We start from the raw sequence: 20,072 nt of genomic DNA, 5'->3' as shown, positions 1-20,072 counted from the left end.
GACGGTCTCATATCGTTGCCTGTATTTATGTTTTCGCTAAAATGTCTGCTTTTATGCCATTGCTATCAGCAGCAATGGAAGGACAGTAAGCATGCATTTCTAACCCTGTGCTCATCACTGGTTTCACACGTTACTGAAAGCTAAATGACTTCTTGCTTGGTAGTCATGTGTATCTGACAAGCTAGCTATTTAAATTTACAAGTAAATAGTTTTCAGTATTATTTTAGTTACATAGAGAATATAAAATGTTGAGAAAGTGCAGGGTTTTTTTGTATGGCCATTCAGTTACGTAATTGTATCCGGAGAAGCAAATTTTTACTTAAAATAGTCCTAAGAAAATACAAAATATTTACCACAAAGTAACTTTTCCTAGTACGCTCTCCCACTCGACTGGGACATTTCACACTCCACAACAACATTCTCTCCGCCCTTGCTGCTACTACCTCTTAACATTGTTTAAGTTCTCCCTCTCAAAAAGAGCAACAGCCCAAACCCCAATATTTCGAGCTGCAATGGTAATTTTGCTTACCTAGACATTTTCCTTTATGGACAATAAGTTGTCCAGAACCACTTGTGCTGAAGTTCAAAACTTCGTAATTTCCAGGAGACTCTTCGTTATTACTAACGGAAAAGTGGCGTTCTCGTCTGCAATGTGAACAGAACATTTGTCTCCACCTCAAAAATATTATTGTTGCAGTCCCTAAGTCCTTAAAGGTATCAGTTTTGCAAGAGGATTAGCTTTCAGAGACTTTTGCATCCAATGATAATATCCACTGATTTCAAAGACACTGAGTTAGTGCAAAGATATATGTTTGATTAGAAATCCAGCATTTTAGCAGCAACCTCATGCTACACTGGGTCGCTATATTCAAAGCCAGAAATAGAACCCAAAACTGAAAACTTCTGCATCTTAGGATGACACTCATAGTAAACATTTTACAGCTCTGAAAAATACATAAGTTTGACTTGATTTGCGTTCTCTTTCAAAACATTACAAACAAAGCAAATAAATACAATTTTGGAAGTTCATTCCAGCTTTAGCTTAATTATTTTTCCTAATTGAAAATGGATTTCCCATTTGCCTCCTTTACTACCCTAAACTCCTCCTTCAAGAAAAGGGAAGTTTTGCAAAAAACTTTCAAAGCAAGTATGATTAGGGTGTTTCTTCTCACGTTCATGTACGGAGCTGCACTCAAGACCAGAAAGAACTCAAGACCACTAAACCAAATCAACCTCCACTCCTTCTTGGTACAATCTATTTAAAAATTAATAGAAATATCACCACTGTAAGAGTATCCTCCAAATAAATGCAATCACGTATAGAGATCACAGGAGTGTATGAAGGGTAATGTAGACGCTCTTTTAAAATATTGAATTTATTAAAAGAAAACAAAAAGAGGTAAAAAGTGCTACATAGAAAGGAGGTACCACAGGGAACTTCTTACAATTGCTTCATAAAGAAAAATAGACAAAAGAAAGCATCTGGCTTTCTGAATTCATATATATATATTTTATAAAGGAAATTATTTTAGATTTTAATAGTCTTCTAAAAGTTTGTACCACAATATCCAAAGTTTCAGGCTTCATAAACAGATAAAAATACAGCACCATTCTTCCTGTGAAGAGAGACCTCAAAACTATACACATCTAGCTTTTGCTTAACTCTACAAACATGGCATCATTAGAAGTTTCAACATTTCAAAATCCTTTGTGATTATTTTCACCACTGTTAAAATAAGTAACTCTGCCTTTTTGGTTTTGTTAGGTTTTGGTTTTTTTCTTAATAAGAATACATAATATAAGAATTTGTGTGGAAAGTCAATATAAGTCCACTGTGCTCTTCATTAAAGCATAGTAACAAACCTTTGAGACGCACATCATGTTCCGCAAGCACAGACAGTGTCTCATTTGTTAGCAAGAGGATAGAAAGAGATTTATGGACTATCAAACACTATATAGAAACAACTGCCAAATACGACTTGGGATAGGCAAAGGGAAGAGATGACAGCAAGAGTCAAAGTAGGATAGATCAAAGAAAAACTTCTGCTTCAGGTAGCCAGTGTTGCTGATGCATGATGCGAAAACAATTTTGAAGTCTATAGACAAGACAAAAAAGCAGGAATGCACTATTTCGATTAAAACAGCAGTCCAAATAACAAGTCATTGGCACAACCTGAATGAAAACTAGGAAAATTAATACCAGGATATCTCCACTGTCTTTGACAGTTATATTAGCTATGAACACAGGAAAGGGGGGAAAAAAGAAAATTAAAAAAAACCCCAAAACCTCAAAACAAAACCAAAACCCCAACCTACCAATCCTCACCTAGATAAGTTATGTACCAGCAAAAGAATCCTCCAATAACTCTGATCTTCCCTGCAATAAGTTGCTCTGCAAATGCAATCAGCATTATCCCATTCTCCAACAAGGAACTTTATACTGATGTATCTTCACAGCAAATGTTTTGAGATCAATACAAGCTTTAAGTTACTGTGCTATTACAAAACCTTCATTAGCTGATTTTAAATCATTTTTTTCTGCAACTGCCAATATATTGCATACTTTTAAGAAACTAAGTAAGCCCTGAATATACCTTCCAATGATGGCCAAATACTTTCTAAGGTAAACTAAGGGCCAAGCTGACTCTCTTAATTGGAAAGTTCCCAACTACAGCATGTGAATGAGTTAAACCATAACAAATGAAGTGGGGGAGGAACGGGAGGGGGCAGACCAAAACAAACAGCTAAGCAACACAGCACATTACTCTCTTGCCTTCAAATTTCACTTTGAAATCTAACGTTTGAAAAAAAATTAATAAAAAAATCCACATGCAAACAGACATACTTACTTTGAACGTCCAGCTGAATTTGGTCGGTGTTTATTATTCACTTTATGTTCCAAACAGCTCCCATTTAAACTGGAACCAACTCTATATCCTGCAGCATCTCTCCTCTGAGAATTTTCTTGATTTGTCAGAGCAGCTATTTCTAAACGTTCCTATAAATCAGGAAAAACACCAAATAAGTACAGAAACTGCTTCCTATCCTCAAAATATGCCTGTACTTGACTACCATTCTATAAAGTCACCCAGATCACAGAAGAAATAGGCTGAGAAAGATGTGCTGAGATTTAGAAAATACCTTTCAGCACTGCCCATGGGAAAGAAGTAAAGATTCTTTATAATGAAACTGGAAACATTAACACACTGGCTTTTTTCTACATCTGCTTGAAAATGTCCATCTCAGTACACTTAAGATGCTAATATATTAAATTACTTTGCCTTACAGTTGATTTTGTTCCAGAAATAAACCCCATATAATCAAGAACTTATTTTAACCTAGGTCTATTAAAAGCACTGTATGAGAAAAGATGTCCAGGACAATTCAGTCATGTAAATTTCTCAAATTTTTATAAGCATATGCTACAGTCCTGGGAAAAAGTTACTGCGATGGTTTTTGCACGCCTGCTTAGAAAGAATACCTGTTTGGCAATCTCTTTCTTTTTTCTTTCTTCTCTTTTCTCTTCTTCCCTTCTCTGAATTTCTTTAAGGATTTCACGTTGCTGAAATTAATTTCAGTGTTGTTAGAGATGCAACAGTACATAAAATATAACTGCTAATTTTACCCTGGTTAAAAAAACAAACAAAACACAAAAAACGATTTTATGCTGATTTTTCAAAAGCGTTAAAGACAACTTGTGGATCTCACAAGAATAAAAATATAGAAGTCAAATTATCTCTCCTAAGCAATTTAACAGCATTAGTTGTATAATATAGGAGAACAGAGGTGTTGACAGAAGAAAATTACTGCTCCTGACAGACCCAGCAATAAAGTTTCATACACAGGAAACACTGCGGAATAAGCTAAAACATTTTTTTAAAAAAAAAAGATATATTCTATTCATATTCCCAGCGTGGAGACTCCACGCTACTAGTCTCTGTGAGACTATTAATAAATCCCCTCATTTCTAGTGAAGAATGTATGTGGGTCCAAGGTCCCCTTACAATAAATGTATTATGCTCTCTAGAGAATTTTGTCACAGTGAACATTTGAGTCACCCTATAGGTGAATGAAGGTATGATTACATATCTCTGCAGCTAATACTTCCTAGTTTAAGATGGAACACACTTAATATATATATTTGCTTATGCTTTTGTATAAGGTCCTCTTTGTAAGTGATTTCCATAGGACCAGAAATCAACATTAAGGCTTGTTTCAGGCATAACTATTTCTCAGGTTTAAAAACACACAATTAAAATATTACAATTGCAGCAGCAGATAGTTCATATAGTACACATTGATCAACTCACACTGACAGGTCTGACAAAGTAATAATTCACTAAAACCCACTGCTATGCAGGATGATTTACAGAATCATGATTGTTTATGTTATTTTAAGAATGCGGAGTTGTTCACACTTTAATTTCTCTTACCTCCTGCTCCTCTCTTCTCTTAACTTCTTGTGCCCTACGCAATTCCTCCTGAGCCAGTCTTTCCTGTTCTTTTTGATGATTTTTCAGCATTTCTTCATGAAAAGACTTGGAAGGTGGTTTATTGTACTCACTGAGAAATGACTGTACATGGTCAGCAAGTTCAAATATCATCACCTGAAAGAAAACAAACACGAATCACACGCAGGGATCACAAGTAGATCACACAGTAAAATGACACCCAACTCAAAAAAGCAACACAGCAGCACCACAACTGCTCATTTTGTTACTTATCAGGGAGAATTTACTGTATTTTGGTATTTTTTGTCAGAACTATTTATTAATAAACTGTAACATGAAAAATCCCTGACCACAGTAGCAAATACAGCAAAAATTACTGAAAGACAGCCAACTTCAAATATCTTCTTTTTCTAAAAAAAATTTGAAGTTAAAAAAATTTTTCCTCTTCTCATCTTCTTTTAGGCATATTTTGCCATTCACAAGGATATGTTTATGACATATGGGCCACAACAGAATAAATCCTTTGCAATTTTCTATTACTGTATCTACTGCTATGAAATACTTCTTTCACTGCTAACATGAAATCCAATCCTTCCTCTGCAAACTGGACTGCCCAGTTAGAGTTCTAACTAGAACTGTAAAGCCACTTAAATCATTCCGCCTTGATATAACCACAACTACTAAAATAAAGATTGCACTGAAGTATCAGCTGAATTCTGCTACATGGTCTGCAAGGTTGGAATCGATTTTCAGTTACTGTTTACTTGAACTGGGTATGTATTGATGATCTGTTGACCTGTCAAGGGCTTAAGCTTTCATCAGTCTAGTAGCATCCCTTTATTAATTCAAGCAATACACAGTGCTAACAGACCATCATATCTCCAAAATTAAAGAGCAGTATGTCAGAAAGATGCATCCCAGCAGTCAGCAGCAGCACTGAGCTGGATCTGCATGTATGGGTGGGAGAACAGCCAAACTAAATTCTACCATCTGCCTGTAACAGGCTGACATTTAGAAGATTCTCAAACTCTGAATCCCCTGCTTGAAAAAGAATGAAGCCAAGAGGCAAGTCAGAACAGAAAGAATAGCACAATATGCATGTATCTGACATGTACAAACTAAAATATCTTTCCCAGGTTACCATTCAGAAGGCAAGGCAATCAATCATGCCCGCACACACATATTAAAAAAAAAAAAAGGATGAATCTCAATTAATTAAAAAACCACAAACAATCTGCTGTTCAGTTTGACAGGTAACTGAGGTATTTTCAAATTTTACATATTGCATGATACACTTTTAATAGAGAATACCTGTCAAGGCAGAGAGAACAGTTATCTCCCTTTCCCTGCAGAGAAAGTAGTTCAGGACTGTACTGTGTACGTCATTCACCAAAAATGTGTATCATACCTGTAACTCATAACTGCATCTACACATTGCTGGAGCAAGCACAGTTCTTGCTTTGGGAAATAAAAGTTAGGAAAACCTATGACACATTTTTATCTCCTTTTAATGAGATCAGAAATCAAACTGGGATTTGAAGCCCTATAGGCCAATAGCTCTCCTGGGGTCAAGTGTGAGCAGACTGAGTATATATCGCATGGTTTAGTGGTTACTTAGGGAAATTGAGCCTTGTATTTCCTATCAATTGTCCATAGCACAGTCATTACAAAAAAGAAAAAAAAATAACTCCAGAATATGCTGTTAAACTGCCAATTTCCAAAGATACTGAAAAAATTTAGGAAGTTCTTGGTTACTGAACAGAATGAACAAAACATTATGTGGCTAAAACAGTTCTTTTGATGGCATCTGCATAAAAATTTACAATCAAACCAGAAGTATAGTATACAAATGGAAAAAAGGCTTCATGTGGCAAGACTAAACGATGGGCAACCCCATCCAAACGTGTAAAGCTGACAGGCTTCATAAACTGAAAACAGACTATTATCCCATTTCAGCATATAATAAACTTCCACAGCTGTGTATTTCTCACTTTTAAAAAGGAAACTTAAGCAAATCAAATGAGTTCACCTGTAACATTTACAAATAGTGATAAGAACACACCATAAGCCCTTTCGCCAAGAATTTAATGTTTGCTAATAATTCTTTGAATCATTTCAGTCCTCCGCAACAATGGAAAGGTATTGTTAATACCAAACATACCTGGGGACTTACAAAATCCCTTAAAATAAATACAAGTTCTAAGCTTCACGTATTTCTCCATCTTACTCTTTTTATCCTATTCAGAGGGAAGTCAAGTAGAAAAAAAAAAAAAAAAAAGAGGATAATGCCACGGAGTAACTGTGCTACAGCCACAAAAGTCAACTGTTGAGCAAGCATTATAACTAAGGTCTCCTGCTCTTCAGTTCAGCATTAGATGAACAAGATCACACTGAAAAACTCCCCAAGTAATAACTGTTTGCTTAAACAAGTATAGCAACTTACAATATTCGAAATTATCTGAAAAGTGCAGAAAACTATTTTAGAGTTAGTATTGCCCTTCATACTGTGAAATAAATCTGAGAATGACATGAACCTTTAAATCTGCCTTTAAACAGGGACAAAGCTCGCATTATTTAACAGCGTGCATATTCTGAACTTTCCTTAATCAGAAACATTATTAAGAAAGAAGGTAAGTGTCTCCTTCCTTAGGAGCAATGAAATATATACTTCCAATATTTAAGTATTTCATTATATTATACCACGCATTCTTTTAGAACTATTTAGGTCCAGAGTATATTTCTCAAGTAAGTAAAAAGCTCTTACCTCTCCACAGCGCTGTTTTGCCAGTTCAGCTAGTCTGGATTTTAATTCATTGATTTTCTCATTTGACAAGCCTTTTGAATTTTTCAGTTGTATTTCGGGGACACTGGGGGACAGCAACAAAACATAAGAAAAGTCCTCATTAGAAAAACTGAATGTAAAAAGTAATTGTGTAAGACACAGAATGTTGATAAAAATTTGTAGGTGAGGGAAAAGGAATGGAGTTTGTAGTCACCTGTCAATTAGCCAATGCTCAAATAAGCAGTATATAAATATTACATATACAATATAGAATAAAGCCAGAAATAATGTTTTATATTTCCTGACATTAAATTTTCTGGCTGCAGATTGTCAGTTATACTTAGCATAAGAACTATCAAAGAAACCCTCCTGACACTAATAATTCAGCTCTAATCAGTAATTTACATAACAGTCCTTTAAAAATATTACTAGCACAACGTTCAGGTACCTAAAATTTATTACCACTATATAGGTTACACAAACTTAAAGAAAAATGGGCAATAAATAAATACCAGCTACATTACAAAAATGTTTATAATAAAGTAAACAAGTAAAATATCTGTAGCTGTGCTACGTTAAATTAAAAAAAAAAATAAGAGTGGCTGTTATATCCCTTGTTACAGGTTATAACTGAGTTATCACTTGGTAAGGAATAGCACTCCCCTGCACACTGCTCATGCCACAGCACAAATGCATGAACTAAGGGGAGTTATGCTGTGGACACAACCAGTGGCATAAGGACTGAACAAAACTAGGCTCACAGAGCAACTGTTAACCCAGAAATCACTTGCCAGCCCAAAAAGCCGGGGGGGGGGCTCATCACCTGCAATTTTTTTTTGCATGGAGAACTCTCCCAAAACGCTAACCCAGCAATAAACAGGAACACCAGACTGCTTTAAAAACGAAGATTCAGTCCTTCCCTCAGCAGTTCATGAGCTCAAAACGTTTAAAAAGGGGACTAAGATGCTAGCAGGTACACCTGAGTTTATGCCTCTTCAAGCTACAAACTGGAGCTGCAGTCTTGCACTAACAAATGCACCCCTATTATTCTCCATTGCACATGACAACACATCCAACTCAGGTGCCAAATTTTATAGTCACCTATTATGAAATACCACAGGCTTAACAAATACTGACATGCAGAAAGCAAGAATAAGGTGAATAAAACTATATGGTTTTTTTCAATTTACACTTTACTATGGAAAACAGAAAAAATATTCAGGGAAAAAAGGCTGTATTTTAATGTTCACTCACGTATCAGGGTAAGTATGTGGACACTTGACCCACAGATCAACTTTGGCATATACTTCATTATCACCAGTCAATCCCTGAGGACGCAGAACTAAATTAATTTCAGGAGGCTGTCGTACCTAAAATGGAAAACAAAATGTTTGATTTAAAAGGTTTTTTTGGTTTTGTTTTAATGAAAGCACACAACTCTTTCAACCTGTATTATGGCAGAATTCAGGTTAGACCATCCAAACCATGAAAAAAATATATTAATGTATTGACGTTGTTCAATGAGAGTGAACAGGTTCACTGATTATCACAGTTTAGCCAGTATATTTTTAGAACTTCTTCAATAAGTGTAGTTAGAGTTATTAAAAAGATAATTCAGACTGAGCAAAAAAGAGGTTTTACAATACAGTCTTTGTATTATGCTTACTGTAAGCTAGTAGTAGGAAAATAAGCGTAACACAGGTTGTCTATGGTATATTGCAAATTAAACCACTCATTATAAGAATAATATTGTTTCTTTTGTGTTTGTTTTGGATCACTGATAAAACACCAGTTAATATTTTATTTTCTGACATGACAACAGACTATAAAATCACATCTATGTACACCCTGTGTGGCCAAACAAATGGACAGTACTTCTTTTCCTATTTACATTTTCATGTTTGGCATAAACCAGAATTTTAACAAGTATTGCCATTCCTCTCCATCCTGTTCAAGCTGCCTACTCAAAATCAGATTAAAGTAAAACATGCCTGTATAAACACTCTAAACTTTTTCTTTTCAATTAGAAAAAAAAAAATTGGAAAAAACCCACAAAACAATCCAGACCTTAGTAACTTGACAAAAAGGTCAGGAAGTAACACCACATGTAATGACAAATATGGAAACAGGTTAAAAGATGGTCACTACCCCCTCTGCTTTCCCTTTGCATTTCTAACAGGGAAAAGAACAGGTTAAGTCAAGAGTACATCAGGTATGAATTTAATAGAGTGAGATCTGCAACACTTCTGAAAATCCAACAAATTACTAACAGTGTTCACATGAAACTGTGCAAAAAAACCCCAAAAAACAACACAAAACCCAACCAAAACAAAAACCCACAACAAAACCCCAAAACCACGACCAACAAAAAGAAGTCATAGGCTTCTGCAAGAATTTCAAGTTCTTCATAGCAGAAAACAACAGCACGGGCTACGACATTTCGTAGAAACTAAAAGACCAAAGAACGGAAGCAGATATGACAGTAACAGTGAACTTGGGGAACTGAAAAGGGTGACCAAGTACCTCCAGGTACAGGAAAACAGTGCCACAGATGCAGCTGGAAAAAAAATTCTCAATTAGACATTGTGGACACGAAAGAGAAATGGGAAAGAATACTGAGTACTAGACCTGAACATTAGTTAGTTGTAATTAAAACAAAAAAAAAAACAAAAACAAAACAAACCCAAAGCAAAACTATAAAAATAAAAGTTCTCATGAAAACACACAGTTTGAGTAAACCACAGTATATAACAAATGTGCAAAAATCAGCAACACGTATACACCAATGAGATGAATTAACTAAACAAGTATGTAATTTGTTGGTTAAGGGATGAATTAAGAGGCAATTTAAAAAACAAACCTGACAATTAATCAAAAGGCAGGTTACAGCCACAGCGCTAATTACAGCGCGAAGGCATGGATCGAGAGGATTAACTGCGAAGGCGGCCAGTCAGACGGCCGCCTACCGAGGCGGGGGAGGACAGGGGCAAACAGCCAGAGGCCGGGATGCGCCCGGCAAGAAATAAAGGGACTTGACAGCAACGGGAAAGCACCAGTGACCGAGGTGCCCCCACCCAGCCCCGCAAACGACAAGGACCCGCTCTGCCTCCTGCTACTCCCCCTTGGCCCGGCAGGGAGGAGAACCAGGGGCTCTTCCTCTCTTGCGAGGGAGACAGAGAAGGGACGCGGGGGCGGACAGCCCGGCGGGACCCCGCCGGCCTCCCCGCGCCCCGGCGCCCGGCCAGCTCCACGCAGGCAGCGGGCCGGCCGCGGGGGCCCGCTCGTTACCTTCCAGGCCTGGTTCTGCCGCAGATCCTGGAAGTCCTGCCCGTAAATGGACTCCAGCACCTGGAGCTCATTCTCCTGCCGCAGCTGGTAGCTCTCCGGCGGCTCGGCGGCCACCTCCCGCGGCAGCTGCTGGGCGCCGCTCGCCCGGGCCATGTCAGCTCCCCGGGCGGGGGCGGGCGGCAGCCATGGCGGGCGGACCCGCCGCGCTGCCACCCTGGAAGTGGCGGCGGCCCAAGGGGCGGCCGCGCTCCCCAGCCCCGCCTCCGCAGCGGCGGGAGGAGGAGCCGAGGGGGGCCAGGGTGGGCCCGTCGCGCTTCGGAACGGGTGGTGCCTCCGGTAAGAGGGGCTGCGGAGCCACCGGGTGAGGGAGCGCGGCGCACTGCCTGCCGCCGCCGTGCCCCGCTCAGCCCCCGCGGTCACCGGTGGTCCCGCCTGCCTCGTCCCGGCCCTCACAGCTGCCGAGGCCTCGAGTGGCTGTGCCGCAGAGAATCGCGGGCTGCCGAGAGTCGGAAGGGACCCGTAAGGATCATGGAGTCCCCGTCCCGGCTTCTCGCAGGACTACCTGAAACTAAGCCCTGTGACTAAGAGCATCGCCCAGACGGTCCCTGAACACTCTCAGGCTTGGTACCGTGGCCCCTTCCCCCTTCCAGAGACCGACCGCTCGCCCAGTGAAGAACCTCTTCCCAACGTCCAGTCTGAGCTTCCCCAAGATACGCCCCCAGGTATATCTGCAAGAGATACAACAACAAATACAAATAGTTACTGTGGATTTCTTTTGTAGACCTTGAGAGAGATTAGCAAAGGGGGAAAAAGAACCACAAAACTGAGAATGGATTTCACGTAGAGCTGGGCCAGGATACAAACCCATGTGGAAACTAAAAAAACCCATTTCCACTGAGGATTACTTCAGTGACTATGAGGAGGTAGAAGGTGAGCAGTATCGGTCTTTGGCTGAGGTGCCCACACAAAGCCAGGCGAGACCCTGTGCGCACCCCCCAGCCCCGGGGTCTCCTCGGTGGGACGTGCTGGAGAGGCAGCTGGGGGTTTTCAGAGGAGTGGCAGCAAGCGGGGAAGGAAATGTGCTTTTCTTCAGTCACTTTGTGTGCTAACTAGTGAAGGATTGCCACAAGATGATGTGGCCTGTAAGGTTTTGGGTTCTTAATGAAAAACCCCCAAGTAAATTATCTACTAAGTTTGTAATCCCCAGGCAAAGAAAAATGCCAGAGTAGTCCGTAGCTTGCTACCATGCACCCACAGACTATACATACTTAGGTGATTTCATTTGTTAGGAAATGTAGGGAACAAGTGTGATCCTCTGAAATGGAATTAACTGAATCTTGGGAGTTTTCCTTCTGCCTTAGACCTAGTCATGTTCGTACCAGGATCCCGATTAGTTACTTTATCTTTTCTCTAAAGATCAAATTCCTTCTTCTTAATTGAAAACCAGTGTGGCTCTAAAACAAGTTTCAGAGCCATACTTGCATTATTTTACATCTCTGCTGTTGCAGTATAATAGACCCATTTTTTCTTTAGTTTTGTAACTGCATGGAACATCTTCTGATGCTTCCTTTTTAGTTACAAGGTTTTTAGCAGTGGAGTTCTGGTGATCTTCACGTTAATCCCTCACGTTCAAGTACGGACTTTTTGTTATTAATAGATACTTAAGGAGGGACGTACTCTAATGAGTAATTTCTGTAGCCCTCAGTTTGTCCTTCTGAAATTGAAAACTTGTTACATGCATACTTTTGTTTATATTTCCATAATTCTTATGGCCCCGCTGGGATTATAATTTATCTGATAACTGGCAGTTTCATAATGTCATCAGTATCTAACCAAAACCAAATCTTAAACTGTATCACTGTTCCGATGCTATTCTCTGTTCCTTACCATGCGTTGGAATGCCTGGAATGTATCGTTAGTGGTAGCGTTTTTCTGTCTCATCTTTTTTTTTTGATGGGAAATGCATGACCAAAGCTGTGTAGTGTTTATCTAACAACACCAGAAATCTTCTTTTGCACAGTCAAATGTGACCTGGGGGATTGGAATCGTCCAGTAGTTTCTTGCACTTTCTTAGAAGTAACTGCTATGTTTGACCCACTGCTGCAATTGGGTATGCTGATCTATCAATTTGTATAAATAGTCTCTTTGTGTTAAAGACCAGAAATAAAAGTTTCCAGACCACAGATTCATCTTCTCTCCCCCACAAAGACACAGCAAGAATGGCCAATTTGAAGACATGATGCAGTAAGTAATTAAGAAACTTGAGTAAAATGTTCTTTAACACAAATCATGGGGTTTTGTGTGGGGCACGCAGCCCAGCACATGGGAAACTTCTCCCGTGTTAGATTGCGTAATGATGGGTGGGTCAGGTAACGTTAAGCATTGTTAAAGCTGCCCGATGATTCCCGTTCTTCATGACGTGGCAAAATTTTAACCAGTTGGGATGAAATCTTCTAGACCAGACGTCTACCTCAGTCTGTTTAATTTTTTTGCTCTTAATTTCTTCTACAATGATTCATTGTTTCCAAGAAGAAACCAGAGAAAAATAACATCATAATACAAGCATTCTGAGGATTTCTTTTAAAAAGTCTTGTACCCCAACAGAAGTGTGAAAATTTGATGAGTGAGGGCGAAGAGACAACGTTTTTCAGTGCTGTGGCTTTGCTCACTAGCCTTGTGAAAACCTGCACAAAGTAAACCAAATTCTGTTATTTGGGGAGGAAAAAAAAAAGTAAGTATTCACATGCTCTGCACAGATTTACCGGAGTACAGTGAGCATCATTGAAGAGTCCACCTGCCCTGAACATGTGCCAGACTGCATCCGGACAGAAGCTTCCCTTCCAAAATTTAAAACTCTTGCATCCCACAACACTAAAATGTAATGAGGTGAGAGTGTGCTCTCACTTCCCCCTGGGCATGGTGAGAGGAGGTGAGTCTCCTGAGAGAGGGGAAGGGTCCCAGAGGGAGGAGCTGTGCGAGGAGAAGCACCTTGTGGGTGGTGGGGAGATGAAGGGGGGGGAGGACACAGCCTGGTCACAGAGACTGGCCAGAATGGCCACAGGAAGATTGGGGGACGAAAAGGAGGAAGAAGCCAATTCAGGAGTCCCAGGAAACAAGGATGAGGGGAAAGCAAGGTGGAAGCTGCTATTGCCTGGGGGAGCTGGGATACATATGGGACTGTCTGGACAAGGTGAAAGGGTTGGGATAGGAAAGGGTAGGAGAGTGAGTGAGCCTGGGGCCAGGCTGGGAGTGGGGAAAGCCATAAATTACTAGAAAAGAGCCTGGAGCAGGGAGCTGAGAGACCTGGGCTCCCAGAGGAGCAAGAGGAGGCTGCCGAGGGCAGGCCCTGAAAGCAGGGAGGCAAAAGGGAGGTTTGTCCAACAGCCTCAGGGCCTGTGGTGGGACGGAGCAGTGGCAGCCCCCGTTTCCCTGTGGTCAGCAGATGTCTTTGAACATGGGGCAGAGCACCCAGCTCTTTTTCTGGATCATCCCAGTTCACAGCAGATGGGGGACAGCCCACGGAAACACGTTTTGTCGGTCTGGGGTCCCTGAGGCGGCCTCGCTGTGTGGGGGTTCTGCTCATGGGCAGCTCTTCTTCCAGCAGGCGCTTCCAGATCTGCCGGCTAACAGCTGAAAAAATTTTGGCATTTTGTCTAGCTGTCCTCCTAAAATGTTTAAATTAAAGGCAACTGTGCACCTGCTATGTGGATACACACTTTTTGCACAATTAAAACACAAACTTATTACGCTTACAGAGGAGCCTTCCTGGCAAATTGTGCCTTAGCGTGTCTAGAAGTCATCACTGTCTTTTGAAATTCTGCCCTCGAAATTACGGACCTGTTTTAAAATACCGGTTTAGAGATTGTGACTCCCAGACAGCACTCGCCTCCCGAAAAGGGGCTGCAGGCGCAAGGCCGGGCCGCAGCCGCCGGCCTCCCGCTCAAAATGGCGGCCCCGCACCCCCTGCCCAGCCCCGCGGCCACGTGATGGCGGCGCCCCCCGCCCCTGGGGAGCGCGGCGGAGGCGGGAGCTCGGCGGCCCGCCCCCGGCCTAGCCCGCCCCGCCGGGCTACCGCCTCCCGCGGGTGGCGGGGCTTGGCGGCCGTCCGCAGTGTGGAGCGGCGGGGTGGCGGGCAGCGGTGGCGGCGCAGCGCGGCGGCTGGGCCGGGATGTTGGGGCACGTACGAGGAGCAGGGGTGTCACCGGCGGCCGCGCTGGCTGCGGGCCGCGCTCGGAGCGGGATCATCATACGGAGGCTTTTTGGTTCATTGGAGGCTCGAGTGCCCACCGCCTTGGGATTCAAAAGCAAATTAATCTTCCCCGAGAGTGCAGTGGAAGCCACTGAGCAGTCATTTACTTCTCTGGGCGCTGTGTAAGGGTCTTCTGGGCGTCCAGCGCGGCGCAGAGCGAGGAGGGACAGAGCCATGGCTTGCCCCAGGAGGAGCAGGCAGGAGGAGGGAAGGGAGCGCTAGGAGATGTGCCAGGGGGAAAGGGGTGTCCTTGCCTTCTCAGGGCTTAACGCCGAGGGCGGAGCGGGGGGGACAGAGCGGATTGTCCACCAACTTTCCCAAAGCGGCGTCGGTGTGCAGGGAGCCCCTGTGCGCGGCGGGCGCCAGGTGACCTTCTGGCGGGGTTGGGAAGATGAGCCGCCGTGTGGATTGTCATCTTCTCGCTCACGTTTATTGCAGTAAAGCGTGCTGAGGAAACGCTCTGGTATCGTGAAGGAGGAAATATGGGACAGCTGATGGCAAGGAGGAGCCTGCTTTATTTTCTGCTTTTCTGTACTGGCTATGATGATTTACGAGGTAGAAACGTGAAAAGCCATCCCTGCTTTCTGGGACACAGAAATGTGGTGAAGATGCCTCCGAGTGTCAGAGAGGGGGCTTTATCCTCAGAAGCGCTTTTTTGCCTGTGGGCTCTGTTCAGTCATTAAAGGCTCAATAATAACCTGTGGTTATCAGGTGGCATTGAGGACGGCAGGAACTTCACCATGGGGTACGACAAAAGCTGGATCTCGAGGAACGAAAGCCATCACGCCCCGTTCCAGGCTGCCGGTAGCGCTCTGGAGATGAGGAACACCTCGACTGGGCAGATGGTGTGGCAGGGTGGGAACGGCAGCCAGACCGGCGCGCCGGAGAGCGAGGAGCACAGCGAAGAGCAGACCTACCGTCATTTCACTACCACCGTGCAAATCGTCATCTTCGTTGGCTCTTTGCTGGGTGAGTGAGCGCTGCTGGAGTTTTTTTTGTTGATGAGGTTTGTTTATCCTGTCGGTCAGGGACTGCAGACCAAATGGGAACCACCATCATTTGCTGCCTTAGTGACTCTTCTTTCTGCATTTTAAACCCACAGGTGTATGATTTCGAGTTCCTTGTGGGTTTTTGATGTGTAAAAGCTATTGCTATAAAATGCTATTCATCACAGATGAGAACTGGTACGTTACATGCGTGTATTGCTTGTATTGCTTAGTAAACTTTTCTATCGGAATTTAAACAGGCAAAACCAAAATGGGTTGGTTACACCCTTATATTACACTGTAAAGGGATCTGTTGTCTTTACCACAGAAAAAGATGCGGAGTGTTTTAAACAAGTTTTACTGAATGTTGGTTTCATGCTATAGTAATTCTGTGTTTGTGTCCTGCAGATTTAAATTAATCCTTTGAAAGTACTGTATGCTGTAAATATGTATAACCACGTGCAGTTTTGCTTACTTGTTATCCTCAAAGTAGGAATCATACATTTTAGATACACGGTAGTAAATAAGTAATATATTGCCATATAACTTTGCGAATGTGTGTATGTTTGCTTTCTAGCTACTTATAGTGTTGATTTGTTAGGAATACATGTGCATTTCTTACCAAAAATACCCAAAAACCAAAATAAGCCTTATGGTGAGCACTGTTAGCTCACCATAGCTCAAGTTAGCACTGTTTGGGAGATCAGTAGGCTGGATTTCAGTAAAATGCCACTGCTAGTTAAATCATTCAAAGCTGGTTACTGGAAATGGTGAGGCTTTTCACACAAGTCTCCAGCTCTCTTAGGAGAGTTCGGCAGGACTTTGCTGATGGTCGTTGGCTCTTATTATCAAGGATTTGGTTTTGTTTTTCTTGATCTTGAGTAATGCTAAAATCTGTTTCTGTGGTCATGGTAATTAATTCTAATATCAATTTCTTCTTGGTAATACTTAATATCACTTAAATAATTTTGAAGAAGATGGTAAGCATAGTCTTGAAACAGCGTTGAGCTCTGAGGTCAGTCAGCAATACGCTTACTGGTTATTACTGTGAGTCACTGAGTCTTCTGGCCTCAATTATTCCTCTTTTCAGTGGGGTTAATCCTCATGTTTCTTGCTTTTCTTCTATGTAGTGCATAGGTAGTATGGGGAAGGAACTGTCTTTTTCCATGTGTTGGATAGTCCCTGGCACAAAATGGTAGCCAGCAAATAGTGTCCTAAGAATAACAAGATTAGATGAGAAAAGTCAGACTTTTAGTTCATTATCTTTTGGGTCGTATGTCCAGACTTATTTTCATGAGCATGGATTCTTGAATTTTATTTGAAGAAAAAAACAGACGCTCTCAAGGAATCACACCTTCAGCAGCCAGGAGTTTATGAAAATCAACCAGCCAAAAAATACCATAGCTATACATTTTGCAAGACTACTGTAAGTCATGGTTTGGCAGTCCTGCAGTTTGCTTTCGAGATGTAGATTCTGTGAAAAGACTTAGACCTGTTATAAGGGGTTTATCTGCAAATTGGATGTGTGGGAGGCTGATGAAGCTTCCAGATTAGTAACTTCACCAGGCCCTTCAAAGAGCAAAACAGGAGAGGAAACGTGTTTTTAAAATAGGAAAATGCAGTAGTCCAATGACAAATGTTAGCAGCAGGCCTCAAGAATTTACAGTGATGGAAACAACTTGATATTTACCTCACTCTTATACTTGTACAAATGCCAGTAATTAAGTTTTCATCTTCATTTTTTCTCTGCCATGGTCCTTAGAGCATGGGTGGCATCCAGCTCTTTTCTCCATCAGGTAGGCCCCTCAGTTGAGCTGCAGAATAGCAGTTCTTTGGTCTGGTGAGTCTCATGTTCCTCTTTGCACAGGGGAAACCCTTAAAGGGGAATTAGGACTCTCCTTCCCCCAGAGCATGAGATGGGGAGCACTCTCCTCAGAGGTAGGATGTGCGTGCTTGAATCCTTTCTGGTTTGGGTGGATGCACAACTTGTACATCCGGGCCACTTTGCTATTGGATAAAATATCTCTGCCCTTTTAAAAGGAAGGAATGATTTCTACTTCCAGCTTGAAAGGGAACAAACGTATATGCCTCAGTCTTGATAGTGAATACTGGGCTCTGACATAAGCGGCGGTCTACAGCATGGAGGGGTCCAGGTCCTACAAGAGGGATGAATCACAGTCGGGGTTGTGAATTTAATTTGGGTTCCTGTTGCACAGAAGAATGTGGTAGTCAGTTGTGAGAGAGATGTACACTGCTTTTTTTCTTCTGTTTAAGACCCTTATTAGAGGCCTGTGGGGAGACTTGTAACACTATGAGAAATTCTTGTGTTAGTTTTTGCTGTTTTGTGAAAGGACAGGGCTATGGTGAGTGTCTCATGATACCTGCGAAGGGCAAGAAAGAGTCAAACTGTTCTTGCTTATGGTTACTTTACAATACATTGAAAGCACATCCTTAATTTATTTATTTACTTATTTTAGCAAGCAATAATGATGATACCTGACTTTAGAATTTTTGTTTGTCTTTAAAAGGGATTATGTAGCTGTCACAAGCTTGCCAAAGCTTGAACCTGGCTGTGATCTTCACATACATGTCAGAGGATCTAACTGGTAGAATGAACAAGAAGTATCAAGAAGAGGCTTGTTAATTGGTAGATTTTTTTCCTACTGTTTTTTGTCCTAATTTGCAGAAAGTTTTCATTGTTAAAGATTTCTGATTCTGTAAAAAATCAGATTATTCCATGTTTGGAATGAACAAAACATAATTATTAGTCTAAAAATCACTTATAATTTAGGGCATTTAGAGATGAGAGTTCTTCAGATAACTTGGTCATGAGCTACTGAGTTAATGAAGCCATGATGTGCTTATATGCTCCAGTTTTAAATAGCTGTTCCTGTGACTTTGAGTCTGCTTGCACAAACTTACTACTGTTGCTCTTCCACTGCTTGTGTGGAAGTTCTCACCTAGCAGACTACCTATGATTTTAATATTCAAGGAGTGAGGAATAAGATGGGGTAAATCTGCATCTCTATACTTTGAACCCAGCTGGTACTGCCCGTTACGCACTCCTTTGGCTGTAGCCTACCACGAGGTTTCTGCACAGGACAGGAAGCATTGGAGGGAGGAATTTGGTCAATTTAGTTATGCTGATCAGCGGCTCGGTTTGCCTCTGTGAAGGAAAGATTTGCAGTATATTCAGGACTTGCAAGGCATTTCTGTGACGCTTAACTGAGTGCATGAACTGGGGAATTCATCTGGGGAGCTTTAAATTCTTTGCACATGTTGACGGACTTATTTACCAAATGCACGAGGTGAGGTACCAAGTATGTATGAGACTAGAAGGCCTTGTTAACACTGTCTTCCTGTGCAGCTCCATGGCTAGTAATGGCAGTTCTCATAGTAATGGCATTTCCTAGCCTGTAAGCCATCAACTCAGGGCAGGGCTAGGAGAAAACAGTGCAAACACTTGCCACCGATGTTTCTCGTTCCGCTGTTTGAACTATGCTTGGATCAGGGACTGTGGACCATGTTACAGAAAAAAATACAAGTGTGCTGAGTATCAGCAGAAGAACTAGGACTAGGAACTTCTCCTTACCACTTTCCTTTGCTGATCCACATGTGTACTTCGTACTCCCTGAAATCAAGAGAGCGGGTGCGTCAGGAACTCTGGAATGACAAGCGCATGTGTGGAGATGTGTTTCTGGTGTAGGGTCAGGTGAGTTGCACTCAGTAGTATGCTTAGGCCATAGTTGTGCAGGTACAGTATGATTAAATCTGTTGCTTCTAAGAAAAGTTACTATAGGAGAATAGAAGCTAAAATAATTATGCTGCTTCTGTCAACTCTGTCGTCTGACTACCTGTTTTTTGGATCCCTCAATTGTCCCTCATTGGCTTAGCAAAAGGAAAGCTGATGTGTTGAATTTCTGTGTGTAATGCAGCAACTTTCATTACCTTAAATGTGAGGGAAACTGAAAGGCACCAATGGCAAGAACTATATGATTTTAGTGGCCACTGGAATGATGCAGATGGGAGCAGCGTGACATGAGCAGCAACACATGCTGTCAGTACTGATTCCCTGTGGTTGACTTAATCTTGTGTGGTGAAAGGTGTCAAGAGATTCGAGCTTTGCATGTCCAAACTTGTTTTGAAAGGATGTAGAAGTCGTCAATGGAAGAACAAGAATGGTGGAGAATCGCTTTGAGATTGATTGCTTCACTTCCGCTAATCCTGCACAGATCTATCTGCTCTGCGGGTCCCTGAGTATTCTGCCCGACTCAGGGTAGATCCATTTTTTACTGCCTTGTAAGAACTGCAGGAAC

At 41.8% G+C, this 20,072-nt stretch overlaps 2 protein-coding genes across 9 annotated transcripts in view; one reads left to right on the top strand and one right to left on the bottom strand.

Moving 5' to 3' along the window:
• EIF2AK4 (eukaryotic translation initiation factor 2 alpha kinase 4) overlaps positions 1 to 10,730 on the bottom strand; it is a 42,449-nt gene extending 31,719 nt beyond the window's left edge. For all 8 annotated transcript variants that reach the window (XR_010070648.1, XR_010070647.1, XR_010070651.1 and 5 more), the window contains exons 1-7: positions 10,522 to 10,730; positions 8,488 to 8,603; positions 7,216 to 7,318; positions 4,434 to 4,607; positions 3,482 to 3,562; positions 2,850 to 2,998; positions 530 to 645 (exon numbers count right to left, since the gene is read on the bottom strand). Coding sequence is in view for 2 of the 8 variants with exons in the window: in XM_063331422.1 (XP_063187492.1) it covers positions 530 to 645; positions 2,850 to 2,998; positions 3,482 to 3,562; positions 4,434 to 4,607; positions 7,216 to 7,318; positions 8,488 to 8,603; positions 10,522 to 10,674 (892 nt within the window). In the remaining 6 variants the exon portion in view is untranslated. The remainder of the gene's footprint in view (positions 1 to 529; positions 646 to 2,849; positions 2,999 to 3,481; positions 3,563 to 4,433; positions 4,608 to 7,215; positions 7,319 to 8,487; positions 8,604 to 10,521) is intronic.
• Positions 10,731 to 15,026: 4,296 nt separating this feature from the next.
• GPR176 (G protein-coupled receptor 176) overlaps positions 15,027 to 20,072 on the top strand; it is a 44,358-nt gene continuing 39,312 nt past the window's right edge. Inside the window, exon 1 of the mRNA XM_063334020.1 lies at positions 15,027 to 15,739. Within this exon, the coding sequence (XP_063190090.1) occupies positions 15,511 to 15,739 (229 nt within the window). The 5' untranslated portion in view covers positions 15,027 to 15,510. The remainder of the gene's footprint in view (positions 15,740 to 20,072) is intronic.

Source organism: Chroicocephalus ridibundus, chromosome 4, assembly GCF_963924245.1.
Source record: "Chroicocephalus ridibundus chromosome 4, bChrRid1.1, whole genome shotgun sequence".
In the NCBI taxonomy this organism is placed as follows: domain Eukaryota; kingdom Metazoa; phylum Chordata; class Aves; order Charadriiformes; family Laridae; genus Chroicocephalus; species Chroicocephalus ridibundus.
The sequence above is the reverse complement of the archived record's forward strand: the minus strand, read 5'-3'. Positions and strand labels throughout refer to the sequence as shown.